Below are 23,975 nucleotides of genomic sequence, written 5' to 3'. Positions count from 1 at the left end.
TACCACACAGTTCCTACTGGATTAAGAGCACAAGGTGCAATTCTCACTATTGAGAACAGGACAGATGATGTCTTATTCCTTCACTTGTCTTCCCATATTCTGGGACAACTATAACAAATTACAGGCCTGCAGCCTGGAATTCCAGAGGCACAGAGCAGTGGAAAAAGCCTCCAGTGGTGAAAGCCACTAAAAAAAAAAGAAAACTCTTGAAGTTCCACTGTAAGTTTTTCAGCCAACATCTGTCAGAAAGTTTTGCTCAAGCTCAGCTTGCCACAGCCCTGGCAGATTGTTGTTGGATCTTGGGGCTGAAGACAGACCCTTTCAGACTAATTTCTGTGCTGCTTTGAAGTTCAGCAGTGTCACTCATTTTAGAGGGGAGATTGCTGTCGTGAGGATAGACATAAGTCACGTCACAGTGATACCTGTCAGTACCATCACTCTGCTCTTGGGGCAGGTCTCAAAGTAAAACCTTCATTGTCAACACACACACCCAAACAAAAAAAAAAAAACACCCAAACCACACCCCAATCAGGCCTGGGGGAAGGCTTCTGACCGACCAATCTGGGTGACTTTTGAGAACTCTATAAATGTGATGAAATCAAAACAATAAAGCTCATTCCTTCTTGCCACTGAGAACCGATGCATTCATTACTCTGCTAGCTGCTCAACAGCGACACATGGTCACATGCTGGAACTGGAAATGACACTTCTCTGCTTTCATCTCTGGAAATAAACAACCTGCTCTGGCTTTGAACTCGGCCCTTCTTTCAGCAGGGGGTGGACAAAGCAGCCTCCAGCCAGCCACTGGGGATAGCTCAGTTGGTTAGAGCATGGTGCTAATAATGGGTCTGATCCCCACACAGGGCCATCCACTTAGAGTTGGACTCGGTGACCCTTGTGGCTCCCTTCCCACTCAGAATATTCTGTGATCCCTTGCAGCTCCATGACCCAAGAAGCCTGTAAAGCATTGTTTCTCACAAAAACTCACACGTCAGGCAACAGTGCTTTGAGAACTTGCACCTTTCGGTTTTCGGATCTCTGAAATGCAGCTGACGTGATTTCATTGTTCAAGCCTTTGTTGTGTGGCAGGTGTATCAAATACCCCACTTTTTCAGGGTGGAATAGATGACTTGGCTCTTCAGAACACAGCACAGGCAAACAGAAGTGAGATTCTGGTGCCATACTTAGCATTTTGTTTCAGAACCTGCCTGTGATGCTGTCAGAGGCTGGGTGCTTTCTTCAGATCTGAGATCCTCAGAGCCACCCCACAGTTTCTAGCAAACAAAGTCAATGCTTTCATTTTACACCAGAAGCATCACAATTGTCTGGGAAATCTCCCTCCCACACCCCACAGTCTGTATTTTGGGTGGCTTGAAGATCTCACCACCATGCAGAGACTCAGGTTAAACAGTGCTTTTGAAAACTGTCACGTAAAAGCCACTGGGGTCAATTTTTAAGCTTAGGGTCACTATGAACAGCTTAAATACAGAAAGAGAAAACAGCTGAAAAAAAGAGGACCAACGGAAATCTTTCATCTTTTCTCTCCCACTCCCCTCTTAAAACACACTGCCTGACCTACCTACAAATGCCAGGCTCTGCTGCAGTTCTCTGTCATTGCCTTTCTTCATAATCCTAAAATTATCTCCTTATGAAGAGAGCCACCAATAGCTGCCCAGACACTGCCTATGCTTAACTCCACAGCACATCCCCACAAGGGGATGCAGGAAAGCCAGGAACACAATGACAGCTGCACAGCCCCTTGTTACAACCCTGGTCCAACATGAACAGTCATGGAAGTCAGGAAAGGAAGTCATAAAAACAGCAACTGGGAAGAAAAAGCAGGGATCTGCACCCTTTTCAGTCCTGGGGAACAGCGAGAAGGAATTGTCACAGGAAATATGACAAGTCTCTTATCCAAATACATTCCAATTAGGAAAAGCAGAATGGAATGGAACCATGAGCTTCCCCTTTCATATTCCCCCACAGGAAGCTGTTTTGATTGCACTAATCTGGAGGCACAGTAAGTGAGTCATACTTCAGCAGGTACCTCCATGTGTGAGGTCAAAAACAGGTCATGTTGTAATGAATACACTTTAATGGAATTCTCATGTTGTAATAAGCGCATTCCCACAGCTGACTCAGGAATACAGTAGAACCTGAAACCCAGGTGGAAGTTTTCCTTTAACACAGTGATCTGCACATCTCCTACGTGGAGAGGTGTGGCTGCATAATTTTATAATGAAGTAATACAAGGTTCCATATTTTTACAAGGACGTGATATGAGAGATTTGTTCATGCTGCAAAGCCAAGGAGTTTCCAGGACAAAGACAATTGCCTTTTTGCCTTGTTTTGTCAGAGTTTCTGATCAGGAGTTGCCCTGGTAGAAGAGGAACATCAGCTTACAGAATTGCTTGTCTTCACAAGACCCCACCTTGTAACCAGTTAATGAAAAGGATCCCACCAGCTGCAACAGAAGCTGGCAAATGCCTCTGTAGTCTGAGCTGAGGAGGGAAGCTATGTGGGAGGAGAGAGCAAGAAGGCAGGTTCCCCATGCTCACAAAAGAATACAAAAGCACACTTTATTAAAACCAACTCTTCCCACTCTCACATTTATTTTTCCAATAAACCAGTCTTTGCAAATGTGTCTTGTTTCTCCTTTCCAATTCAGTGGCATTGCTGCAAGTACTCCACGGCACATGGCTCTGGGGAAGCAGAGGAAGTGTCCCACAACTCAGTCACATTTCCATAGGAAAAGCTGACTCATAAATTACATCATCTTTGAGATGCTGACACAGGTTTTTAAGGAGCATCCGAACGACAAGTCCCAGGAACAGGCTGGAGGCAGCTGAGGGCTGGCAGGGCTGCCCAGCTCTAGCAGAGCAGGAGGCCCTCCTTTGTTGCCAGGCGCTGCCGATGGATCTTGTCCTGCTGTAGCTCCTCGTGGTTTGGATGCCACAGTTTCATGACAATCCTCTCAATGTTTAGGGCGTAGACTGTGTGTGCAGGGATAACTTCTTTGTGCACCTGGAAATGCATGTTAGAAAACAAGTTGTATGCTTCCATACACGTTTCCCCATGCTGCCCAGGGAATAAGCTCCCTCTGCCACAGGATGCTCTGGGTGCCAGCCCTGCAGGGTGGGAATAAAGGCTGTGTCACAGGGAGAGCTGCTCCCTGCCTGCACTGCCAGCCCAGCACAACCACCTCTTACACCACTTTCTAAAGGTAAAGGAAGAGTCATTTTGCCCTTGGGGTGGCAATCAATAATTGGTCATCAAAACCTTAGAAACAACAATTCTGACTAAACACAAGACGAATACTTGATTACAGCTCTGTGGTCTGCCTCCACAGCTCTGAGACAAAATCCCAAGGCCTGATCACAACAGCAGAGATCATCAAGGGGGGATTTCTCACAGCAAAGTTTAGACATTTAAAGTAGTCAATGTCCCCACAGCTGTCAGAGAGGGAGGGAATCACAGTCATACATATCCAATGAAAATTAACCCACCATTCCTTAAATGCCTCCCCAGGTTTGGGGTGAACATAGTTAAGCCACTGCAGTGGCCTGTGTGCCAGAACCAAGTATTCCTCCAAATACCCAGGTGGAACATGAGGAGTAAGAAGGGACATGGCAGGTAAGTTATTTTGCTGCAACACTGTCAAAATCTGTCTAGTTCAGTTCTGATATAATCACTGCAGTCTCGCTGCAGAGGTAGCATTCACCCTTACTGCTGTGAGACAGGGATTTTCTCATCAGCTCTCTGACCAAGGGGAGAAGAACAGGCATTAATCCATGATCTGACTGCATGTTAGAAGTGGGAACAAATCAAAGCCAAAAATTGTGAATCTGAGAGGGAAAGAAGGAAAGAGACTATAGGAGGAGAAATCAAATATCCCCGTTGCATGTAAACCACACCTATGACTGGCAGCTGGCACCCAGGACAGCGCTGCCTGTGACAGGAAGGTGTGACACAACCAGCTTACCTGCAATGCCTCAAAGAGGTCGTACATGTTGACTGGAGGCAGGGATGCTGGCAGGGTGTCCCCAGAGCAGGCCAGGAGCAGGGCTGCCTGCTGCTCAGCATCGTCAGGAGCAGGCGGGGGGCCCAGGCTCTGACCCGCTGAGGGCATCGTGCTGCTCGGGGGGCTGGGGACAGAAAAACATTCCAGTCACAAAACCAGCACCAGCTGTGGCAGTCACACAGCAGGGGCCTTGCTTTTCTGCACCAGCTGATGGGGCCTGTATGTACATAAAATTATTTCAGCTGCAATAAAAATTTCTTTTAAATTCCAGTTTAATAGAAACAGTGCAGACTGATCCTCAACATGCCTCAACCCTCCTTAAATGGTCTCTGTTGTGCAACTTTTTTACTTGCAGCCAATAGCTTCTACCCAGCATAAAAATTAAAGCACACACAACACTAAACTGAAACACTGGCCGTTATGCAGAGTTGTTTGTGGTGTTATAATCAAAGCTTAAAACGCCCACGACCTCCTGTCAACTGCTAGAAGCTGTCACAAACAAAACTGCCCTCTCATACACACACGCTGTCAGACACACTGCACAAACTCTTTGACACCGAGACTCCAAACAAGAGGACGTCGAAACCCTGCTAACTGAAAAGATGTGCCAAGGAACCATAAATATATTTAGATGCAGGAAATGACAGGATGGCAGTGTCCTGCAAGCCCTCACTGACACTTCAATCCTGTGGCACAACAGCTGTGCTTCCACAAAGGCAGAGAATTCCTTGTGTTACTAAAGTTTTCAAAAAGCAGTAATAAACTCATGGACAAGCAGAGGTAAGAGAGCTGTAACACTGTCCTAAAGTCCAGTGGTGGGAAATCCCCATATTCTCGCTCCCTGTTTAGCTGTACAGTCCTCCATACCAATGCCCTCCTAGCATGTGAAAGCAAGACACCATTAATGCATAGAAGAAAATGAGCCATGGAGTGTGGCTAGCACAGGTTTTTCCCACGAGAATTCTTCTTGTGTTTTATAAATAAAGATAAAGTTTGGATGTTGTTGGAACAGTTTCCCAGAACTAGGGCAGTGCAGGCCTGGCCAATCAGGCCTGGGGGAAGGCTTCTGACTGACCAATCTGGGTGACTTTTGAGAACTCTATATATATGATGAAATCAAAACAATAAAGGTCATTCCTTCTTGCCACTGAGAACTGGTGCTTTCATTACTCTGCTAGCTGCTCAACAGCGACAATGGAGTAATTCCAAGACTAGCAAAATCCATTTACATTATCAGTGTGCTGAGAGCTCCTTACCACTCAATTAAGTTGTTATAAGCAACAACACTGTTCTTCAAATATGGCTGAGGGTTGACATTGCTTCCAAAGGCATACTTGAAATGGCCATCCCTCAGACGATAGGCTTTCCTCCTGGATATCACAGAAGTCAGAATGTCCTTAAGATGGTTCTGCAACAAAAACCAAATAACATATGCTGATTTATTCACTCATGGCTAGAAGTTCCTCACCAACTGGCAAGACATAAGCTGTGCTGCTATAACCACAAGGATCTAAAGATGGAAGGGAACCAATATCTGGACAAGCTACAGAATGTTTTCATTATCCAACAGTTGGATACAGAGAACATTGCACTTTGTGAGTACCATAAGCATCAACCTGTGAACTTCATTTTAATATGTGATGTCCTCCTTCAAATGTCAAAGAGGTGTCTTAAATACTAGGAAATTCCCAACCTCTGATTAAGGTTAAGATTTCACAATTGACACTAGATGTTACACTTGAACTGAAATACAGGCCCTGAAATGACAGTGCAAAGTCACTCGCTCATCTTTATTTGCCTGAAAAGTGCTGGAGAAGGAATCATCTGAAAAAACCAACTTCTTAATTTGGCCTCACTCCCAGATGGGGGATTTGGGTTGGTCTCCACATCCCTAGTGCAGAAAATCATCCACACATCAATGCTCCAAGCAGTCAGTGTGTCATTCCTAGGATGTGGAAAGTGATGCACCACCAACAGCCAAAACCTGTGGATATCACCTGATCCTGTCTGCTTCACAGCCAGGCCAGACACTTGCGCCTGTAATGGAACTGGTCCTTTTACAGAACTGGTCAAAAAGGCATTCCCATTTCATCCCTGCTTTTAAGTGACAGGAACAGCATTTTCCACAACAGCTACTTAAGCATGCCTGGGGTACTGTGCCAGTACTTCAGAATTAACACTTGCAGGCAGAAATCCAAGACTTTACATCTGAGGTACCACAAACATGAAAGCCTTTTGACTCTCACATCTGAGGCAAACAGGCAACTGGAAATTATCAGAGCAGCAGGTTTCCTCCCCACACTGAGGGACAACCCCCAGACTGCACACAGAGCCTTTTGCTGCTGGTGGCATGAGACCACCACTCCTGTCACCCCGCCCAGCCTCACCTCCACAGCATAAACAACAGCTGTCACTGCCTCCTCGGTGACATTGTCCAGCCCATGCTCATATGCAGTTACGATCATCCTTCCTTCCAGCTGGCCACGTGTTGGGAGCATCATGGTGTGAGAGCACAGCTTCAAATCATCATCCTCCTGAGGATCCTTTGCCACAAACTGCTGGGCTCCTGACAGTGGATTCTGAGGCTGGAACCGGTGCTGTCATGAAAACATTAAGGCACAAGATGATATTCATTCAGACCATTTGGTTCATCAAGGGGACATCCCTTCTCCAGTCAGAAGGCATACACCATAAAAACATATTAAAAATCCTGCCCAGGATACTCTCCCAACCCCCAATGACTTGTGATTGAAAAAACTGCTAATTCAGTGTTGGTTTTCTTTCATTGAGTTTGTCCAGTAGCACCCCTAAACTACCTAAACTTTGGTTTATCCAAAACACACTGCAGCAAGAAATTCTAATCACCACAGGAAGTCCCCTGCTCTGCTCTGCAGCTCCCCACCTGCCAGATTTGTTTGATTCTCTTGTAAGTCTCAAATGTGGTCAATCACTGACTTTATCTCCTTTCACACTACCCAGGCCAGTGACCTGACTTTCACATCTCTCAGACACCTCATCATTCTATGTTTAAGAGTTCTCATCTATTTAGTAATTTCTTGTACAGAAGGGTATATTTTTATTTATTAACTGTACAGTTTCCCTCCAGATTAAAACCCATGATCCTAAACTTGTGTGATTGATTCTTACATCTCTCTAATGCTTTAAACTTAGCCCAATTCCAGCCCTGATTTCATGCTCCAGTCTCCCTGCACACTTTCATTACTCTAAGCAGAGCTGTGTTACTGAGCAGCCACTAATTCTGAGATGGATTATGACTATTTTTCAGAACCGACTCTGTTTTTAAGGGAAAAAACTCATTACAGAACAGGAATTCATACCAGAAGGTAGCATTTCTCAGGCCACATGTATTCCAGCACAAATCCTTTGCTGCATTGTGTCTCAAGCTCTGAGTGCCTGTGGTGGCTCCTCAGTCCCCAAAGGGGGGAACAAAGCAAATGGAAATTATTTATCCTTGAGGCCAGACATGGGCTTGGCCCAGCTCTAGCCCACAAGGGAACAAGACTCATTCTCCCACAACTTCCAGCCCTTTACTCTCCAATCCACAAATCCAGTGGCTCTAGAATGGAGACTGCTGCAAGGCTGTTATGTCCTGTCACCAGGACAAACACATCTTTAATATTATGAACAATGAATATGCAGCAAAGTGGATTTCTCACATCTGAGTTTCAGGAGAGAAAGGGGGGCTGCTTTAGTCAAAGGACAGAGTGGCATTTAACTCAGAGTGAAAAAGCAATCCACCCACTACTGATGTGAAAGCAGGTTTCCCTCCCTGTAATTCTAAAGACTTGTGCTTTCATTACAGGAAAGCCACATGCTTGGAAAAAAAGACCTTCAAAACGTAAGCAACTCTCAAGAGGAATGTGGTTTGGGAGAGCAGAAGCCAACTGGAATGGACCTGTGGTCATTCACAGCAGTTATTCTGACCATTAAGGGAAGCATTACGAAATAGGCACTTCCAAGTTCACACTGCTTAGGAATTCCACTAGTAACAGACAAGCCCATTAATCATAACATGCACTTCATGCAGTGCTTACTGCTCGGCATTCCTGAACACGTGCATAAACACACACTAGAAATCTGGTGTATCCTAGGGGTATCGAGTAAATCAAATTCCACTATGCCACAACTTGTTTCTCTAACTCTCATCTATTTGTTTCTGAACTGAAAAGTTACAGTGATATTTTAAGACAGGATAACACAGAATTCAGAACATTACAGTTCAGGTTGCAGCTGAGCTGTGAGCACTGCAAAATATTTCGACAGTTTCTAAATACAAGGAGCTTTCAGCTGGACTCACATCCCTCTGGAGCACTGGTCTCTGAAGTATACACACACAGTGCCTAATCACAGTCCCTGGAAGGGCACTGTGCACCTTATCACACTCTGCCTGTTGAAGAGAGTGCCTCATCCCAAATCTGTCACACCAGGCCTCTTCCACACTGGTCTGGCAGCACAGAAACATCAGCAGAACAGGGGTGTGACAGTGCTGGGTGGATGTACAGAGCCTATGCTGCAAAGTGAACTGGATCTTGCACATTTCTGTGCCACCTACCAGAAGACATCACCTGTGAAAGGCATTTTCAGCTCTGAAACAACCTGCCCCCTAAAAAACATTACATCCAAGGAATATCTTGCTTCTAACACTTTGGGCTTCAGAGTCAGTCACAAAATTCTGTCTGACTGCCTGAATAAATAGGAAATTACTTGCTTAAAAATTTGGCAGATGTGTAAAGAGAACCACAGACACTTACATCAAATTTTTGGCGAACTGAAGAAATCTTTTTTTTCCCTTTGGGTTTCCCAGGTTTAGTTGCAGAGCCACCTGGCCATGGCAGAGATCCAGCACCTTCTACAAATTGAAAAGATAAAAAAGAAAAAACAAAACAGAAAAAACCACTTGATTGGTGTTGCTGATTTAGGGCCAGGATGAAACTGTGCACACAGGAAAACCCTTAACATTTGGCCACCTGCTAAGCCTCAACCCAAAATCAACAGCCATAGGACAGAAGAAGGTCTTCCAAGAGGTGAACACTTTTGGAACCCCTCCTCTTCCTTTGTCAGCCCCTTGCTAGTTTGACTCACTCATGACCCATGACTGTATGGAGCAACTTCTGTCCACACACCACACAAAACCCATGGCGGAAGGAGAGAGATAAGCATAGATAAGGAAAGCCGACAGGAAGGAACAAGCCTTTTGTCAAGAACTTGTTGGAGGTGGGTTCTCCTCCCACCAACTCCTGGATCATGTCAGATACTAAACCATCTGGATTGAGTAGTCTGACTCCCCAGTTCTTCTCCTTCAGCAAGCTTTGTCGTGGACCCTTATTAAACATCACAGCTGATTGTTCTGTTACACTGAGAGGAAGCAGAGGAGGGAAGAACTGCAGACACCACTGAGCCCAGAAGCAGGATGACACTAACATGACCAGTGAGCAAACTGCTGAAAAAGAGGTTACTATTTAGTACCAAGAAATAAATACATTTGGTCACATTGTCAGCTCAAAAGTCCACTTGAACGCTGTCTGACAGCTACACCTACAGCAGGCCAAACCACATCCTGATAATCACACAGCTCTTGGCAAGGACAGCCTAGCAGATTTCCTGCTGACAGGCTTACAGCGTCTGTGAGCAATTAATTCCTTCAGGAACATTGGGGCTTAGGACAGCATTGCACTGGATGTGTGTGTGCTTGCTGACTGTTAACAAGTGCAACTCAGAGACTGGACAGCCCTCTCGTGGCTACAGAGGCAGCCTTTGCTTTGTGCCTCCAGTATCTTCCTCCTTTGTTTTATTTTCCTCTGGAGCAAAGCATGCCCTGAGCCGGGTCCCTGCCCACCTCCAGGGAGCTTGGACAACTCAGCTCTGAAGGAACTTTAGCTGCTTCTGAAGCAGAGGCTGGAGCTCTGCTGTCAGGCAATTCTGACAGCACAGCGATCGATGTCTTGGACATTCCCTGGCCACACCTCAGCCACAGTTTGCCATTTCCTCTACACAGGGACAAGAAGTGACAGCAGCCTTTCCACATCACACCACCCACCAGCTGGCCAGCCTCAGGCACACTCACTGAGCACTGCCCAACACCCAGTTGTGGTTCTCTCCTGCTCCCACAGGCTCCCACAGTTCTCACCAGCTTCACAACAACCTGTGGCTTTACCTCTGGCTTTCCCAACTATGCTTAATTTGAAATTAACTGTTTAATTTGCTGTAGTCAGGAATTCATAAATACAGTTATACCACAGCCCTGTTTGTAAGGAATGAGGCTGGCTAGAAGTCCTTGGCTATGGGGAGCTTCCCACAACCACAACTGGAGCACAAGTACGGTGTTCTCTGACAGGGAAAAAATTTCTAACACATGACTTTAAGGATCAGGCTAAACTAGAGGATTCAAGTGAATTTTTTGAATGGCCAGCTGCTAAGAAGGGATTAGAAACAACCTACACACACAGAGATAGCACATTCTTCCCTATGTAAAAGTTAACCACAAAGTTTAGCCACATTCTATCAGAGAGGTGGAAACCCACAGCCTACAAACTCTGCTGTCAAAATCCACTGGTCAATTTAAGAAATGAAAAGATAATAAATAAAACCTCCCCAAAAATCATAAAGCTGGTGTCACTATTCATCATTACATCACAAGAGAGGCCCTGATGATGAGGTATAGGAAACCACTGTGGAGAACCATGTCAAAGACCACACTTGCCCTTCCATCAGTATTTCAGGATCATCAAAATAATGCTACCTCTCTTGGATGTTTTGGTCTTTACAGGTCTTGTTCCTCCTCCTCCTCCTCTCCTCCACAGCAGGTCAAACACCTCCTAGTCAGGGAGGATTAGGTACACTGAGCACAGACACACAAATTACCTGTCCTATTCCAGAGCCCTCAATAGAAGTAAACTTCTAGGTCCCAATGCCACTCCACCCCAGGCCCTTCTTCCGTTTCAGAAGTCTCACACAGCTCCTTTGCAGCCTCACTTGTGACAGCTGTGTGACCAGAGAAAATGCAATGGATCGAGATGGAAATTGCAAACACGCTTTTCTCTGACAGTGTACTACAGCTTAGTAGGTTACATCCAAGTCTGAATTTTTAAAATACCTTTTTTTAAAAAAAATAATACAGTAGCTTTTAAACTAAATAGCAATTAATTTTTTAGGCTTTGACAGTAGATCTGAAAGATGCAACTTAATTGGATTTCAACATGCACATTTAACAAGAACTTAGCCAGACTCTGTTTAAAACAAGGAAAAGGTGAGATACAATCTCCTATTCCCCACTATAATGAGCCTCTAGCAGAATTTTTGGTTCCTTTTCCAGGTTTTCGTATTACCAAGCCTGACTTGCACTAGATGAAGAAAGCAAAATTTCCCTCCAGCATTCTAAGAAAACCAATACTTGCCTTCCTGGCCACAAATGACACAGCTGGGTTGGCTTGGGTGTGAAACTTCAGAGACGTCAGCAGCTTTTATTTAATCTTGCTAGCAAAGGAATCAGACCTTAACAAGCCACAGCAATGGCTGCTGCTCTGCCTTCAAAGATCAGCAACAGATAACATATTTTAGGAGCTGCCACATCTCTGCATGGCACCATTATGATGGCATCAGACAGTCCAGAGCCTGACAGGTTTTCCTGACATGCTGCACCAGCACAGGGAAAGGACAAAGGTGCCAAGAAAGGCACCACAGAGAGAAGCAGACAGGCAGAGGAAACACATTTCCCACTCTTGTTTACTTGATCTTCAGTTTGGGGAGGGGGGATTGTTTGTTTGTTTTAATCTTCTTGCAGGGACAAGGGTTTTGGTCAAGTATTCTGCTGCTATTTGGTTGATATTCTGGTGACCCTCCTCTGCCAAAAACTCATACTCCCATTTTCTTTATTTTCATCCCTTCTCAGCACTCTGGAGAGAAGCAAACAAGCAACCTGAGCCCATCACACAGCTGGAAGCCCTCTAAGCACAGCTTGTGGACAAACATGATAAAATAAAATACTCCTGTTATTCCACATGAGTTCTAATTCACTGAACCATCTTTTAGTTGGCTCCAGACTACTACTAAATAAATTAAATCCTTACATCACTAACTCAAGTGTTTGCAATTATCTCAGTTTTATTGTTAACATTTAGCCAAGAAAGGAGGTAACAGTTCTAACAACATACATATTAACTGAAGAAACCTTGCTAACCTGAGTGCTTGCAAGGTCTGACAAACAAGGCAAGCTTAGTGAGCAGGTCCTGTGGCTAGCACAGGTCTTTCTCGTGAGACCATTCCACTGTGTTTTATAAATAAAGATAAAGTCTGGATGTTTTTCAAACAGTGTCTCGAGACTTGAACAGTTCAGGCCTGGCCAATTAGGCCTAGGGGGAGGTTTCTGGCTGACCAATCTGGGCGACCTCTGAAAAGTCTATATATATACAGAAATCAAAATAATAAACGCTCTTTCTTGCTACACTGAGAACTGGGGTCCTTTTCTCTGCTAGCGGCTCAACAGCGACACAGGTCCAAGCAAGGTTAAGAAAGGATTTAAACCAGAGTTTCTCTTAATGGAATTTCTGGGGGAAGAAAAATCCCAGTGTGCTGTTTTGGGCTGGAAGAGGGTTAATTTTTTCCACAGCAGCTCGTGTTTTGGATTTGTGTCAAGAATAATGTTGGTAACACAGGGACGTTTTCATTCCTGCTGAGCAGTGTTTACAGAGTCAAGGAGTTTTTTGCTCCTCACCCCACCCCACCAGCAAGGAGCCTGGCAGTGCACAGGGACTTGGGAGGGGACACAGCCAGGAGAGCTGACCCCAAATGGTCATCCTTCACATCAGAACAGACAACACACCTCCCTCCCTCTCCACCACCAAGCCCTGAATGTCCCACGTTGTGTAATTGGGATTTGAAATTTGGGTAACCAACAACATAAGCAGATGAGAGGGTGAAATGCAAAGCATTATCAAAAAAGGGGCACATTCACCAAGTGCCCCACTAAATCCCAGGTAGAGCTATTACTAAGAAGAGGCAGCAAAATCAGGATCAGATGGGTTTGTTTGCATGGTTAAACATCTATTATAACCACTCCTGGAAAACACCTTCCCCAAGGGTTCTTATTCCACTACAATACAATATCAAGCACACTTTCAACACTGACCACATTTTTTTTTAACACAAAACAGCATTTTAAGGATGGTTCTTTCCCTTGTCTCTCTCACACGAAGGTGGAAAGTACGTGCATCAGTAACCCTTGTGATGGCGTGCTAAGTGCCTCAAAAACAGTTCTTTAAAGTTACTTGTTTCCATGAATCATGAAGTAAACACCTTCTACCCAAAAGACAGTGGTTGAGAGAAAAGCCTGTTAGCTTTCCATTCTTACACGGAGGGGGGAAAAAAAAAAGACAGGAAACAAAACAAACCACAACAAAAAAACTAGCAGGTATCAGACTGGCATCTAGGGGAAGAAAAAGAAATCTAGATGTTAACAGCTAGAGTTCCACTCGTACTGCATTTTCCTGGGCTTGCATGCTTGCAGCTACACCACATACAGCTGAGAGTGAGATCTTGTCTGTAGAAGATCTACCAGTCAATAGCCCAGAAAGAGGTATCTCAGTACAAATCAGCTCTCAAATCATTAAGAGACTCTGCGCCGATCTGTGGACGGCAAAATTGAGACTCTAGAAGGAACTATCAAAATGCACTGTCAGCTCCAGAGCACCAAACCATGGCTTTAAGAAAACACACCTGTGATTAAACTGACTTATTTCAAGCTGGCTTATGCAATCTGTGGACACAGAGCCAGTCAAAGCTTGCCCTAGAGGTGACCAGCACCAGGGAAGGATCCTGGCCAGCTGGCACACCACTCCACGCTGTCACTGACCTGAGGAACCACTACAATCAGAGTTCTTCAAGGGCTCTGAAGAGCAGCTGCAATGGGACAAGAGAAAACTACCTCCAAGGGCTTGAAATTAAAGAAGGTCAGGCAGGGAATAATGAGCATATGGAAGGCAGCTGTGGAGCAGCACCCTGCTCTGTGCTAGGGCTCCTACCTTTAGCACATTCCTAAACAGCCTTGAGAAAGGGACACCTGGGAGAGTTTGCTGACAAATCCTGACCACACAGCTGCAGAAGAGCTGCCATGACTAAGTGATATAAAGAGACTGGATAAAGAGACAAATGACATTCAGTACAGCTAAGCCCAGAGCTGCACACAGGAACAAACAACCCCAACCTCAGTCACATGGCAATAGGCTCTAAACTGGCCACTGCCCCTCAGAAGGAAGAGCTCTGAGCTGTGAACTCTACCCCAACAATCACAGCAGCTCAGTGCTGAGCTCAGAGAACAGACAGCCTCTCCCTCCTCATTTAGACTCAGCTGCTCCAACTAATAATCAGGGGAATCACTGGTTTTGTGCTTGTTTTTTTAAATACAGATGTAATTAATTAAGTCAAAAGCAAGGAGTAGCAGATTCAGATGTAAACCACCTGATTTACATGAGTCCAGACCCCTAAAGGGAACAAGTTTAAGACACACAGGTGTTTTTGAAGCTCAATCACAAGCAAACAAAGCAAGTTTGCAGGTGGGGGCAAATAACATTTAATTAGCACAGCTGGTACAGCTAAGGACCAGCTCCAACACAAGAACCTGTGGGCATCCATGAATTCTGCAGGTTTTACTTCTTCTAGCTATAACAAGCACCTCAGTAACAGATATTCTGTCCTCTCAAAAACCTCATCTCTCAGGTGTCAGTCCATGCAAAATGTGACAATTTTCTCTCCCTTCCTATAGAGCAGTTCCATATCTTGAATTGCAGCTCAACTGCCCTTCTTGCTATCACATCTCTGGATTAAAAGCTATTTTGAAGACCAAACAAAACACACCCTCCAACCCTGAGGACAGCCAATCCAGACACTCACAAACTTAAAACGTTATTCTAGATGGTCACAAAGTTAAAATGTTAATTATCTGCAGAAGATTAAGTTAATTGGTCATAGCTCAACCAAGGCTCGCTGTAAGCACTTTTCTATCAGATATGTACTTGAAATCAAGATTAGTCAGGAATACCCAGCTCTCCCAAATGACCTCCCCAGCAGGGAGAGAAGCAAAGTTCAGAGGATAGAGGATCAAAGCAAAGATCAAAGAGAAAGCTGCATCTGCCCTTACCCTTAAGGTCCCAGCAGACACCCAATCCAGAAATCAAACCAGGTTATCACAGGCAGCAATCCAGCATCAGCCTCTAACCAAGCACATACAACTTAGTCATAGAAGTACCTCTGCTGAAATCAGCTGAATCACTATTTTGCTACCTTTTTGCCTGTGTGGCAAAAACCCCAAGGAATATTAAGGCTCAGAAAACTGGGGTACTGTGTACACACACCCCAAACACACACAGGGCACGGTGTTATAACAAGTGTTTAATGTGCTTCTCAGGTCTTACCTGGGGCAGAAACCAAGATCTGGCATCGGGTGAGAATAGCCAGGAGGAAATCATTGTGAGAGTGGACTGTGGAGAGAGAGAGACAGCTCATTAGTAGCACATCAGTGCCCGGAGGCACCCCTTCAGAGCCATCCTAAATTACCACCCTAAGCTTTCCCATAGATATGCTCTCCCCACATGCTCAGTTACAATATGCACAGCTTTCAATTTAAGGTTTTTTTACGAGTTTTCTTCTACTGGGCTCAGAATCTACTACTATGACACCAAAAAAAAAAGACTTCCCACCATTTTAACTCCATTGCTGCCGGAGCCCTGGCCACTCCCGCTTCCCCCACAGGACTTTCCCCGTTCGGGAAGCACCGCGGAGCCGGGAGGAGCTGCCCAGGCAGGGCAGGGCAAGGCAGCAAAACGAACACAAAGCGGATTTTTACCATTGTCTTGCGTGAGAAGCCTGCGCGCTTCCAGGTCAAACTCCTCCTTGCTGATCTTCTGCTTGAACCAGAGCTTCAGGTTGGCCCAGTACCTGGAGAAGAGCAGGGAATCACAGAATCAACTGGGTTGGAAAAGACCTCCGGGCTCATCGAGTCCGACCTAAACCCCACACCAGTCTATCCTTGCGCACCGCTAGGAACAGCGCGTACACGGGAGGAAAAGCGCTGCTCCCACAGCCAGCGGCGCGGAGCTGTTGCACAGAGGCGGCACGAACGCGAGGGGCCGTGAGGGGCCGCGCAGCGCACAGCCCCGACCCAGCCGGACCGGACGGCCCAGCCCCGCATCCCCCCCTCCCTGAGGGCACTCACTGCTTCACGTTCTCGCCCAGCGCCTCGCTGAGGCTCTTCTTGGCCGCCTCCAGCTCGCTCACGTAAGTCGCCATCACGGCCGCCGCCGCCTGAGGGCCGTCACGTGCCGCCGCTCACGTGACCGCGGGAGGCGGGGCGGCCGCGCGCAGGCGCAGAGGGGCGGCGGCGCCGGGAGCGGAGCGGGTGAGGAGCGCGCCGGGAATCGCCGCGGCCATGCCGGGACTGCTGCTGGGAGACGAGGCGCCCAACTTCGAGGCGGACACCACGCAGGGCCGCATCCGCTTCCATGACTTCCTGGGAGACTCGTGAGCGCTTGGGGACGCGGCGGGAGCGGGGGCGGGGCGGTGGGATGCGCGGGGAGCAGGGATGGAGCGGGAGCGCTCGCCGCTGAACTCCGTGTCACCGCGCCGGGCACGCTTCCTCCTCAGTGTCGGGGCTTATCTCGTGGAGCCGCAGCCGGGGAGCTCGGGCTGGGAGGGCACGGCGGGTTTGCCAGGGAGCGCGGTGGCGAGAGCTACCTGTCCCCATCATCCGTCCCCGTGAGCTCCGCGGCAGAGCCCCGGAGAGGCCAGCCCGGGTGTCACACATGCCGGCAGTGTGCGGAGATGTGCGGGGCAGCAGCGACACTGGGCTCTGGTCCTCCCTGAGCCCCACCTGGAGAGCCACGTGCTTTCGGGCACCATTTCCCGCACAGCCACTTGCTCCATTTCTGACACAAGCACAGCGTGTTTGGGACGCACTCCCGGCAACGCTTGGCAAGCTTGAATCAGCGTTTGAGTGCCCTTCTGTCAGCATTGAGAGCTTGGGCAAATGGGGAAAAAAAGAACCCTCTTAGCTGCAGGCCTTCTGAAGCTGGCTGTTCCAGCCTGATCATGCACGCGGCATCTTTTCCTTGGCTCTTTGTTGCTATTTATTCAAGGAGGATACTTATTGTATAAAGGGACGCATAGCACCGGTGGCCAGGTAACTGCCCCATAAATTCCTGGTGACCCGTGGCAGTCACACGGTGTCACCCCTGGCAGAGCTGCAGGATGCCTCTCTTGAGCTCTCCAACTGCGTTCCCAAATCTCTCAGACAGGACTTTCCCCCCTCCTGTGGCACTGGGGGCCAGATGAAGATCTGTGAGTGCCGAGCTGAGAAATGGTGCAACAAGTCCCTGGCAGGGAACCTGAGGTGCTGGGGGTGGCTTTGCTTTAGCCCCTGGGAAGTCCTGAGAACCTTTTTGCTCCAGCCCATCCTGCTGCATGCTGGGCTGCCTTTCTCTGTCGTTTGCTTACCTTACTTGTGAAGCGTGAGTATTTGCCTGCTCTGAAGACTCAAAACTCACTGATAGCAAGCAGTGAGCAAAAGCAAGGTGGCTGTGTCCTTGTAACAGCAAGCACAATGTGATGTTAACTTCTGGCCTCCCCTGTGAGTTGATTAATTCTTCCTTTTTTGTTAAGGGCATTTAGCAGCTCAGAGCAGAGGGGGGAGTGAGGTGCAGGAAGTTTCTCAGAGCAGGGTTTATCACATGAAGGCTGCTAGTGATAGGGAAGGAAGAGTTCCCAGGGCAGGATTTCCTTGTCAGAGAGACGAGCTGTTCCCACACTCCCTGCCATGCAGTCTATACAGCTTTTTGTACAGATCTGCAGCACAAACCAGATTGACATGTCACCTTCACAGCAGCTCCTGCTCTCTCCCTTCAGGTGGGGCATCCTGTTCTCCCACCCGCGGGACTTCACTCCCGTGTGCACCACGGAGCTGGGCCGGGCAGCAAAGCTGGCCGACGAGTTCAGCAAGCGCAACGTGAAGATGATCGCGCTCTCCATCGACAGCGTCCAGGACCACCTCTCCTGGTGCAAGGTACGGGGTGGGGGGAGCTGCAGGGGGGCAGTTTGCCCTGTTGCCTTGCTCCAAAGGCCACAGGAGAAGCCCACACAGGCTTGGAGCTATGTATCTACATCCCAAAGTGTGGGGGTGCTAAAATTCAGAGCAGGAATGGGAAGGTGGTCTCCATCTACACTGAGCACCCCATGAAGTTCAGGGTGTGCTCTGTGTACTTTGATACAAGAGGAAAACAATATTACTGCTGTCCCACCGGTAGGTGAAAGGGTTAAAACATATGGAGGTGATGCCAAAAACTCAGAGGAAGGTAACTTATCCATAGAGCCTCAGAAAGTTCTGTAATAAAAGAGGAAAGGAAAAGAGGCATCAGAAGTGAGGAGGCAATCTTCAAAGGATGTGGTTCCTGCTCAGGAAGGGAGAGCAAAGGACAAACAGGGACTTGTTAAACATAAAACCACAAATAAGAGAATGTTAAATGTAAAACGATCACAAGGAAGTATTAGAAAAAGGTGGGAGTGGAATAACTTGGTGAAGGAACTTGAAAGGAACTAAAAAAAACTTTACTGTGTGTGCTGCCAGGGAGAATGGTTCCAGTGCTAGAGGTGATAGGGGTCTAAAATGAGAATTTCAGACAGAAGTGGCCAGAGTGTAAAAATCCTTGGGTCAATTACCTGCCATGTTTTTAGCTCTTAAAATTTGGAATGTTCTCACATATTTTCCAGGGGTGAGACATGTATGCAATAAGAGGCATTAAAGGTGAGAAATTTCTACACTCAGACATTATTTGATGACTGACTGGCTTTAGAAAGTAACTAATTGCATTATTGCTTAAATTGACCTTTGTACCTGAGTGGTGCATGGCCAAGGTCCCAGCAAGCCTCAGAAGGGCCTGGGAAAAGCAATGTACAAATCCCAGTAAATGAGATTTCTGTGCTGGTCAAACTGGCTGAAACCAGCAGTCAAATTAGCAAATAACATGTCATTAAACAAAACAGAAAGTTTGGGTTGTGCTTTTGCAAGGGAGTTTCATCTCCTGGTTGGCTAAATCCCTTTGAATTATGGTTTTGCTGACTTCTGCAAAGGCTTTGAATTTGCAAGAAGCTTTTCAATGAAATCAGCTTTTTGAAGGGCAGGCTCTTTGTTGCAGGAAAGCAGTAAGTTGTGTTAAGGGAGGGAAGTGCTGAGCTCTCTCCAGGACCTGCAGGGATGTGTGGGGTTCAGCAGACTCAGGTGATCTGGAAAAGAGATGAACAACGAGCTGACTTTGCTGATGCCATGGAATTATTTACCACAACCTCACATAAAGCCAGGAGAAGTTGCAGAGCAGCCTCTCAGTGCTGACTGAGGGGAGGCGGAATAGGAAAGCCTCCCAGAACAACCACAGAGAGGGCAGCAATCCAAGCTGAGGTGAGCTTTCTGTCAGGCTGGGAGAAGCCTTGGAGACAGAGGTTTGAAGTGTCAGCTCAGCACCTCTCAGACAGGTGGAAGCCCTCCAGAGCAAAAGATCCAATTGGTGAGGACAAATCCATTGCAAGCTGGAGTGTTCCATGCAGCCTGTCTTCCACTAGATCTAAACTTAGAAGTCCTAGGAGTGAGCAAAACTTTAGGCAGAACCCTCTGTGCAACATTCCTATACACACCTATGCTTTCTCTTTGGAAGAAGAGAAGCAGTAATGAAAGGATGAAGATGTTTTTATGTGGAGCACAGCCTGCAAGGCAGCAAGTGGACAGGAAGGGTGGCTGAAATCCTGTGTGAAACAATAAAGACACTTCTGCTTGCTTTGCTGCAGATTTCAGTGGGCAGGTGGGGCCAGAGTGTAGCCAATAATCCTTGTGTCACTTTGTTCAGCTCTGCTTGCCAAGCTAAGATGTCACAGCTATTCTTAGCCATCCCTAGCCAAAAAACAGAGCCTTGCTGCAGGACTCAGAATAAACCTGTAGCTCAGCCAGGGGTTGATCCCACTCTCTGACCTCCCCAGTCAGTGCTTCTCCAAGGGCTGGATGAATGCCTGAGCCCCTGAAGCAGGCCTGGCTGGCACATGCTGTGCATCTCAGAGGTTTCAGTGCTCTCTTGGGCCACTGAAACCTGCAGCTTGGTGAGTAAATCACTCCAGTGATGTCTGGTTTCAGCTTGGACTCTGGAAAGATAATTAGCTAATGGGGAAGCCAGTCGTGGTGTTTTATTGCAAAACAGGGTGTGGTTTGTGAGGCTGTTTTGTAGAGCTCCCCAGGTCATGAAATTACGTGCATTTTGAAGCAAGTTACAATCCATAGGATTCAGATCCTACTTCTCAGAAGCTCTATTCATTCCTCCAGCCCCTGCTCTGAAAAGAGGGGGGTGGGTGGGTCTCATTTGCTGGCATCCATCTGCAGCCTCCTGTGACTTTCTGAGGCATTCAGCAGCATTTCTCCTCAGCTGAACTCTCCAGCTTTGTTTTCCTTCCCTGCTCTGCTCTGACAAGACAGTTTTGCAGGACAACAGAACCAATTCCTTGCTTCCTTCCAAGGCAGGCCTGACCACAACTGTGCCCAGATAAATGTCCCCTTTTTGCACTGCAGTGGTGACTCAGAAAGGCCTGGGGAGAAAAGAAGCAAAGAGAAAAGCTGGAAAGGAAACATCTGGCCACGTGTGCACCACTTGACCTGCTTGCAGCATCCTGAGCAGCTGGGTCAGGGCTAGAGCCCCTCTTGTCAGCACAGCAGCTGAGGAGGGAGCACTGGCACGCTCTGAGCAGTGCCAAGGCCAAGGGGCAGCATTTTCCAACCCTGCCCTCCTGAGTTCCCTCTGAGCAGGGCCCACCCTGCTCCCCCACGTTCAAAGCCTGGAGAGGGCTGAGAGGTTTGTACACTGAAGTTATCGGCTGAGCTGATAATACAGCACAGCAGTGTGAGGGAAGCTCACATCAGCATTGCAGTCAGTTTTGTTCCCTTGTAGCATGAGAAGGGTGGAAGGAACAGGCTGCCCTGTTCTGGGGCAGAAACCTTGAGTTATGCTTGCTTTGATCCTGGCAGCTGCTCTGCCTGAGCCTTGAGCAGCCTCCTCCCAGTGCTGCTGGGGCTCAGTGTGACTTATAAGGGTGGTACTGCAAACTCCAGGGATAATTTAAATGCTCTGGTTGAATCCAGACCAGGTTTGGAGATGCTCAAAATACAGTTTCCCTGTGAAGCAGGTCAGGTTTGGACTAGTACAGGGAGGAACCTCATAAACCATGGTCACAGGCTGCAGGGCAGTGGAAGGGGATGGTTTTCTGACCCAGATGTGGTTCAGAAAGGAGTTAGCAGTGACCCAGCACCTGCACTCAGGCTTCCACTCTTAAGAGCATTTAGCTGAGTAAGCTGCAAGTGACTTGCTGAAAGCACAAGACCTGTGAAGTGTTGTATAATTGACCTTTGTTAGCTGTAGAGTTGCTGCTTTGCTCTGCCCCTAGAGAAACAATTCCTTAAGAGCACAGTCCACTTCAGGTGTGACACCAACATGTGTCAGCAGTGCTAGATCACATACTGGGAGAGAGTTGAAAGACAGACACAGTTCTCAGGGACAGGTGGTTAAACCTCTCTGTGTCACTAACAGGAATTCCCTATTGTTCCATGCCCACTGCCTGCCTCTGTCTCTGTGCTGGTGCCCTAGCCAGGAGCAGGAACATCCAATGGCTTTGTTTCTGCAGGACATCAATGCCTACAATGGAGAACAACCTGCAGAGAAGCTGCCCTTCCCCATCATTGCTGACAAGAACCGGGAGCTGGCCGTCAAGCTGGGCATGCTGGACCCGGATGAGCTGGACAAGGACGGGATGCCCCTGACTGCTCGTGTGGTGAGTGCCTGGCCCCACAGCACCTGTGCCTTCCCACAGGTACAGAACCATGGCCTGCCGTTCTCCCTGTGCCCATGGGGCAGCTTACCTGGATGGACATGGCCATGCTCAGCAGCTGGGATGATTTCCTTGGGCTAGAACCATGAGCTGTGCTGGAGGGAGAGGCAGTGCAGCGCTGGCCTGCTGGCAACAGCTCTGTCTTGCTGTTGTCACCCACTCATCGTGGTTGTGCCTGTCCCAAACTAATTCTTGCCAGTGCCTGATCTGCTGGACTTTCCCTCCTCCCTCGTGTGCTTACATTAGAAGTGCACAGGTCATGGGGAGGAAGCATTTCAGGTAGCAAAACAAGCTGGCGTTGGACACAGGAGCTCCCAGAGCAAAACCACATTCCCTGGGCATCACTTGTTCTCTAGGACATCCCCACCATGGCATTTCCATGTCCCAACACCTATGATCAAGCAGGCCACCTCCCAGGAAAGGAAGGAACATCAGGGCTGAGCAGATCCAACAGAGCAGACAGACAAATCTGCCCACCCCCTGACCCTGTCTCCCTGTGCTCAGGTGTTCGTTTTTGGCCCGGATAAGAAGCTGAAACTCTCTATCCTGTATCCAGCCACCACTGGGAGAAACTTTGATGAGATCCTGAGAGTGGTGGACTCCCTGCAGCTGACAGCATACAAGAAGGTCGCCACCCCTGTGGACTGGAAGGTGAGCAGAGCGAAGCTCACAGCCAGGCACTGGAAACAGGCATTGAAATGTCACCCAGCCTCCTCTGGAGGGGCACCCACAGGGTGGGGAAAGCAGCAGATGGAGGCAGCCTTGCCTCTGAAGGCTCCTGTTCCCTGCAGCATAAGCTCCCAGTGGGTTGGGCCAGCTCACCCACCTCCCAGGAAAGCAGACCTTTCCCCAGGGCTTGGAACACCAAGTGGGAGCCAGCACCACCTATCCAGGGGTGCCTAAGCAATAGGAATGGATGACCAGACTCAGGCAACCTGTGCTCACTCCAGCATTGCAGAGATGCTCAAATTCCCCTCTCCTTCCTCCCTGTTCCCATGGGGGTGCCACGGGGAGGAGCTGGGCTGTGGGATCCCATTGGCAGGGCTGGCAGATGGCACAGCTCTCCCTTGGGACATCAGCCATGTCTCCTGGTGTAGCTCCCACTCAGCCCTCCCTGCTGGCTCCAGGCACAGGACATGCCTGGGGCGCTGGGGCCAAGCCTTCCCAGGGAGGCAGTGCCACCCGCATGGCACCCTGCCAGCTCCTCACGGTCCCAATTTGCTCCCCAGCCTGGTGACAGCGTCATGGTCGTGCCCACCTTACCTGACGAGGAAGCCAAGAAGCTCTTCCCCAAAGGAGTCTTCACAAAGGAGCTCCCATCGGGCAAGAAGTACCTGCGTTACACCCCCCAGCCGGAGTGAGGGCTCTGTCCCTCCACCCCACCGGGATGCCAGGAGCCTTCCTGTGCCAGCTCTTGTCCCTCTGACACTGCACAATCCACAGCCTCGTTTGTCACACTGGTGGTGCATCGCAGTACTAAACCCACCCTCTGCAGCCCTTTCATCCCCCACATCCTCTCAGAACTAAACCCTGGGTGTTTTCCTGCCTTGAACCAGCCCTGCAAGGACGAGATGAGCAGGCCAGTGGGGACTCCAGGGTTCCTGCTGGGGTGTCTCTCCAGAGGTGTGGTGAGAAGGGGTGTCCTGCTGGGACAGGGAGCTTTGGGGCTCCGAACTGCTGTGTGCCTTTCAGAGCAGCTGTCTAACACACCTTTGGTCCCATGAGTGGGGGAAGAGCTGCAGAGCCAAATCTCCCACTTCTTACTGCTCTCTCATCTCTTGCCAGAAGGTGGTTGTTTTCAGGTTTTATGGAAGAGGGAATCAAGCAAATAAACTGACCTTCAGTACTACCTGCAGTGTCCTTTGTCTGTCTCTGCTGGCCCCCACAGCACCCTGCACCATCTCCTTTGTTCCCTGTGGCCTTGCAGCTGGGATGTGTGCCCAAGCTCCGGGGGAGGTGGCAGCAGCACAGACTGCCCTTGTTCTCGCTCTGCAAGGAAGGCATTTTGGAAAAGACAGGTTGTCCCAGGGCACAC

General features: G+C 48.2%; 2 protein-coding genes and 1 long non-coding RNA gene across 3 annotated transcripts; 2 read left to right on the top strand and 1 right to left on the bottom strand.

Moving 5' to 3' along the window:
- Nucleotides 1-202: 202 nt before the first annotated feature.
- LOC146434102 (uncharacterized) lies at nt 203-2,640 on the top strand. Its single transcript, XR_014853836.1, has 2 exons — nt 203-476; nt 672-2,640. It is a non-coding gene; the product is annotated as an uncharacterized LOC146434102 (long non-coding RNA).
- TADA1 (transcriptional adaptor 1) lies at nt 2,579-16,381 on the bottom strand. Its single transcript, XM_085068428.1, has 8 exons — nt 16,248-16,381; nt 15,879-15,970; nt 15,448-15,513; nt 8,794-8,891; nt 6,409-6,618; nt 5,278-5,429; nt 3,983-4,145; nt 2,579-3,024 (listed from the first exon to the last, which is right to left on the bottom strand). Exons 1-8 carry the CDS (start codon nt 16,319-16,321, stop codon nt 2,872-2,874), a joined length of 1,008 nt encoding a protein of 335 aa, XP_084924554.1. The 5' UTR covers nt 16,322-16,381; the 3' UTR covers nt 2,579-2,871.
- Nucleotides 16,382-16,415: 34 nt separating this feature from the next.
- Nucleotides 16,416-23,789, top strand: PRDX6 (peroxiredoxin 6). The gene is made up of 5 exons (XM_085068434.1): nt 16,416-16,552; nt 17,933-18,089; nt 21,737-21,883; nt 22,445-22,591; nt 23,170-23,789. Exons 1-5 carry the CDS (start codon nt 16,461-16,463, stop codon nt 23,299-23,301), a joined length of 675 nt encoding a protein of 224 aa, XP_084924560.1. The 5' UTR covers nt 16,416-16,460; the 3' UTR covers nt 23,302-23,789.
- The last annotated feature ends 186 nt before the right edge of the window (nt 23,790-23,975 follow it).

This window comes from Lichenostomus cassidix, chromosome 8 (assembly GCF_008360975.1).
Source record: "Lichenostomus cassidix isolate B80296 chromosome 8, HeHo_3.0, whole genome shotgun sequence".
NCBI lineage: Eukaryota > Metazoa > Chordata > Aves > Passeriformes > Meliphagidae > Lichenostomus > Lichenostomus cassidix.
This window is presented reverse-complemented; position numbering and strand designations above follow the sequence as displayed.

What these genes read in the sequence shown, in the direction of transcription:
- TADA1 (XM_085068428.1), bottom strand. Translation starts at nt 16,321, where the DNA reads ATGGCGACTTACGTGAGCGAGCTGGAGGCGGCCAAGAAGAGCCTCAGC. An exon ending in GCTTCTCACGCAAGACAATG is followed by an intron (nt 15,514 to 15,878) that starts GTAAAAATCCGC and finishes CTCTCTCCACAG; the next exon opens with TCCACTCTCACAATGATTTC. An exon ending in ACCTCTTTGAGGCATTGCAG is followed by an intron (nt 3,025 to 3,982) that starts GTAAGCTGGTTG and finishes ATGCATTTCCAG; the next exon opens with GTGCACAAAGAAGTTATCCC.
- PRDX6 (XM_085068434.1), top strand. Translation starts at nt 16,461, where the DNA reads ATGCCGGGACTGCTGCTGGGAGACGAGGCGCCCAACTTCGAGGCGGAC. An exon ending in ACCACCTCTCCTGGTGCAAG is followed by an intron (nt 18,090 to 21,736) that starts GTACGGGGTGGG and finishes TTGTTTCTGCAG; the next exon opens with GACATCAATGCCTACAATGG. An exon ending in CCACCCCTGTGGACTGGAAG is followed by an intron (nt 22,592 to 23,169) that starts GTGAGCAGAGCG and finishes TTTGCTCCCCAG; the next exon opens with CCTGGTGACAGCGTCATGGT.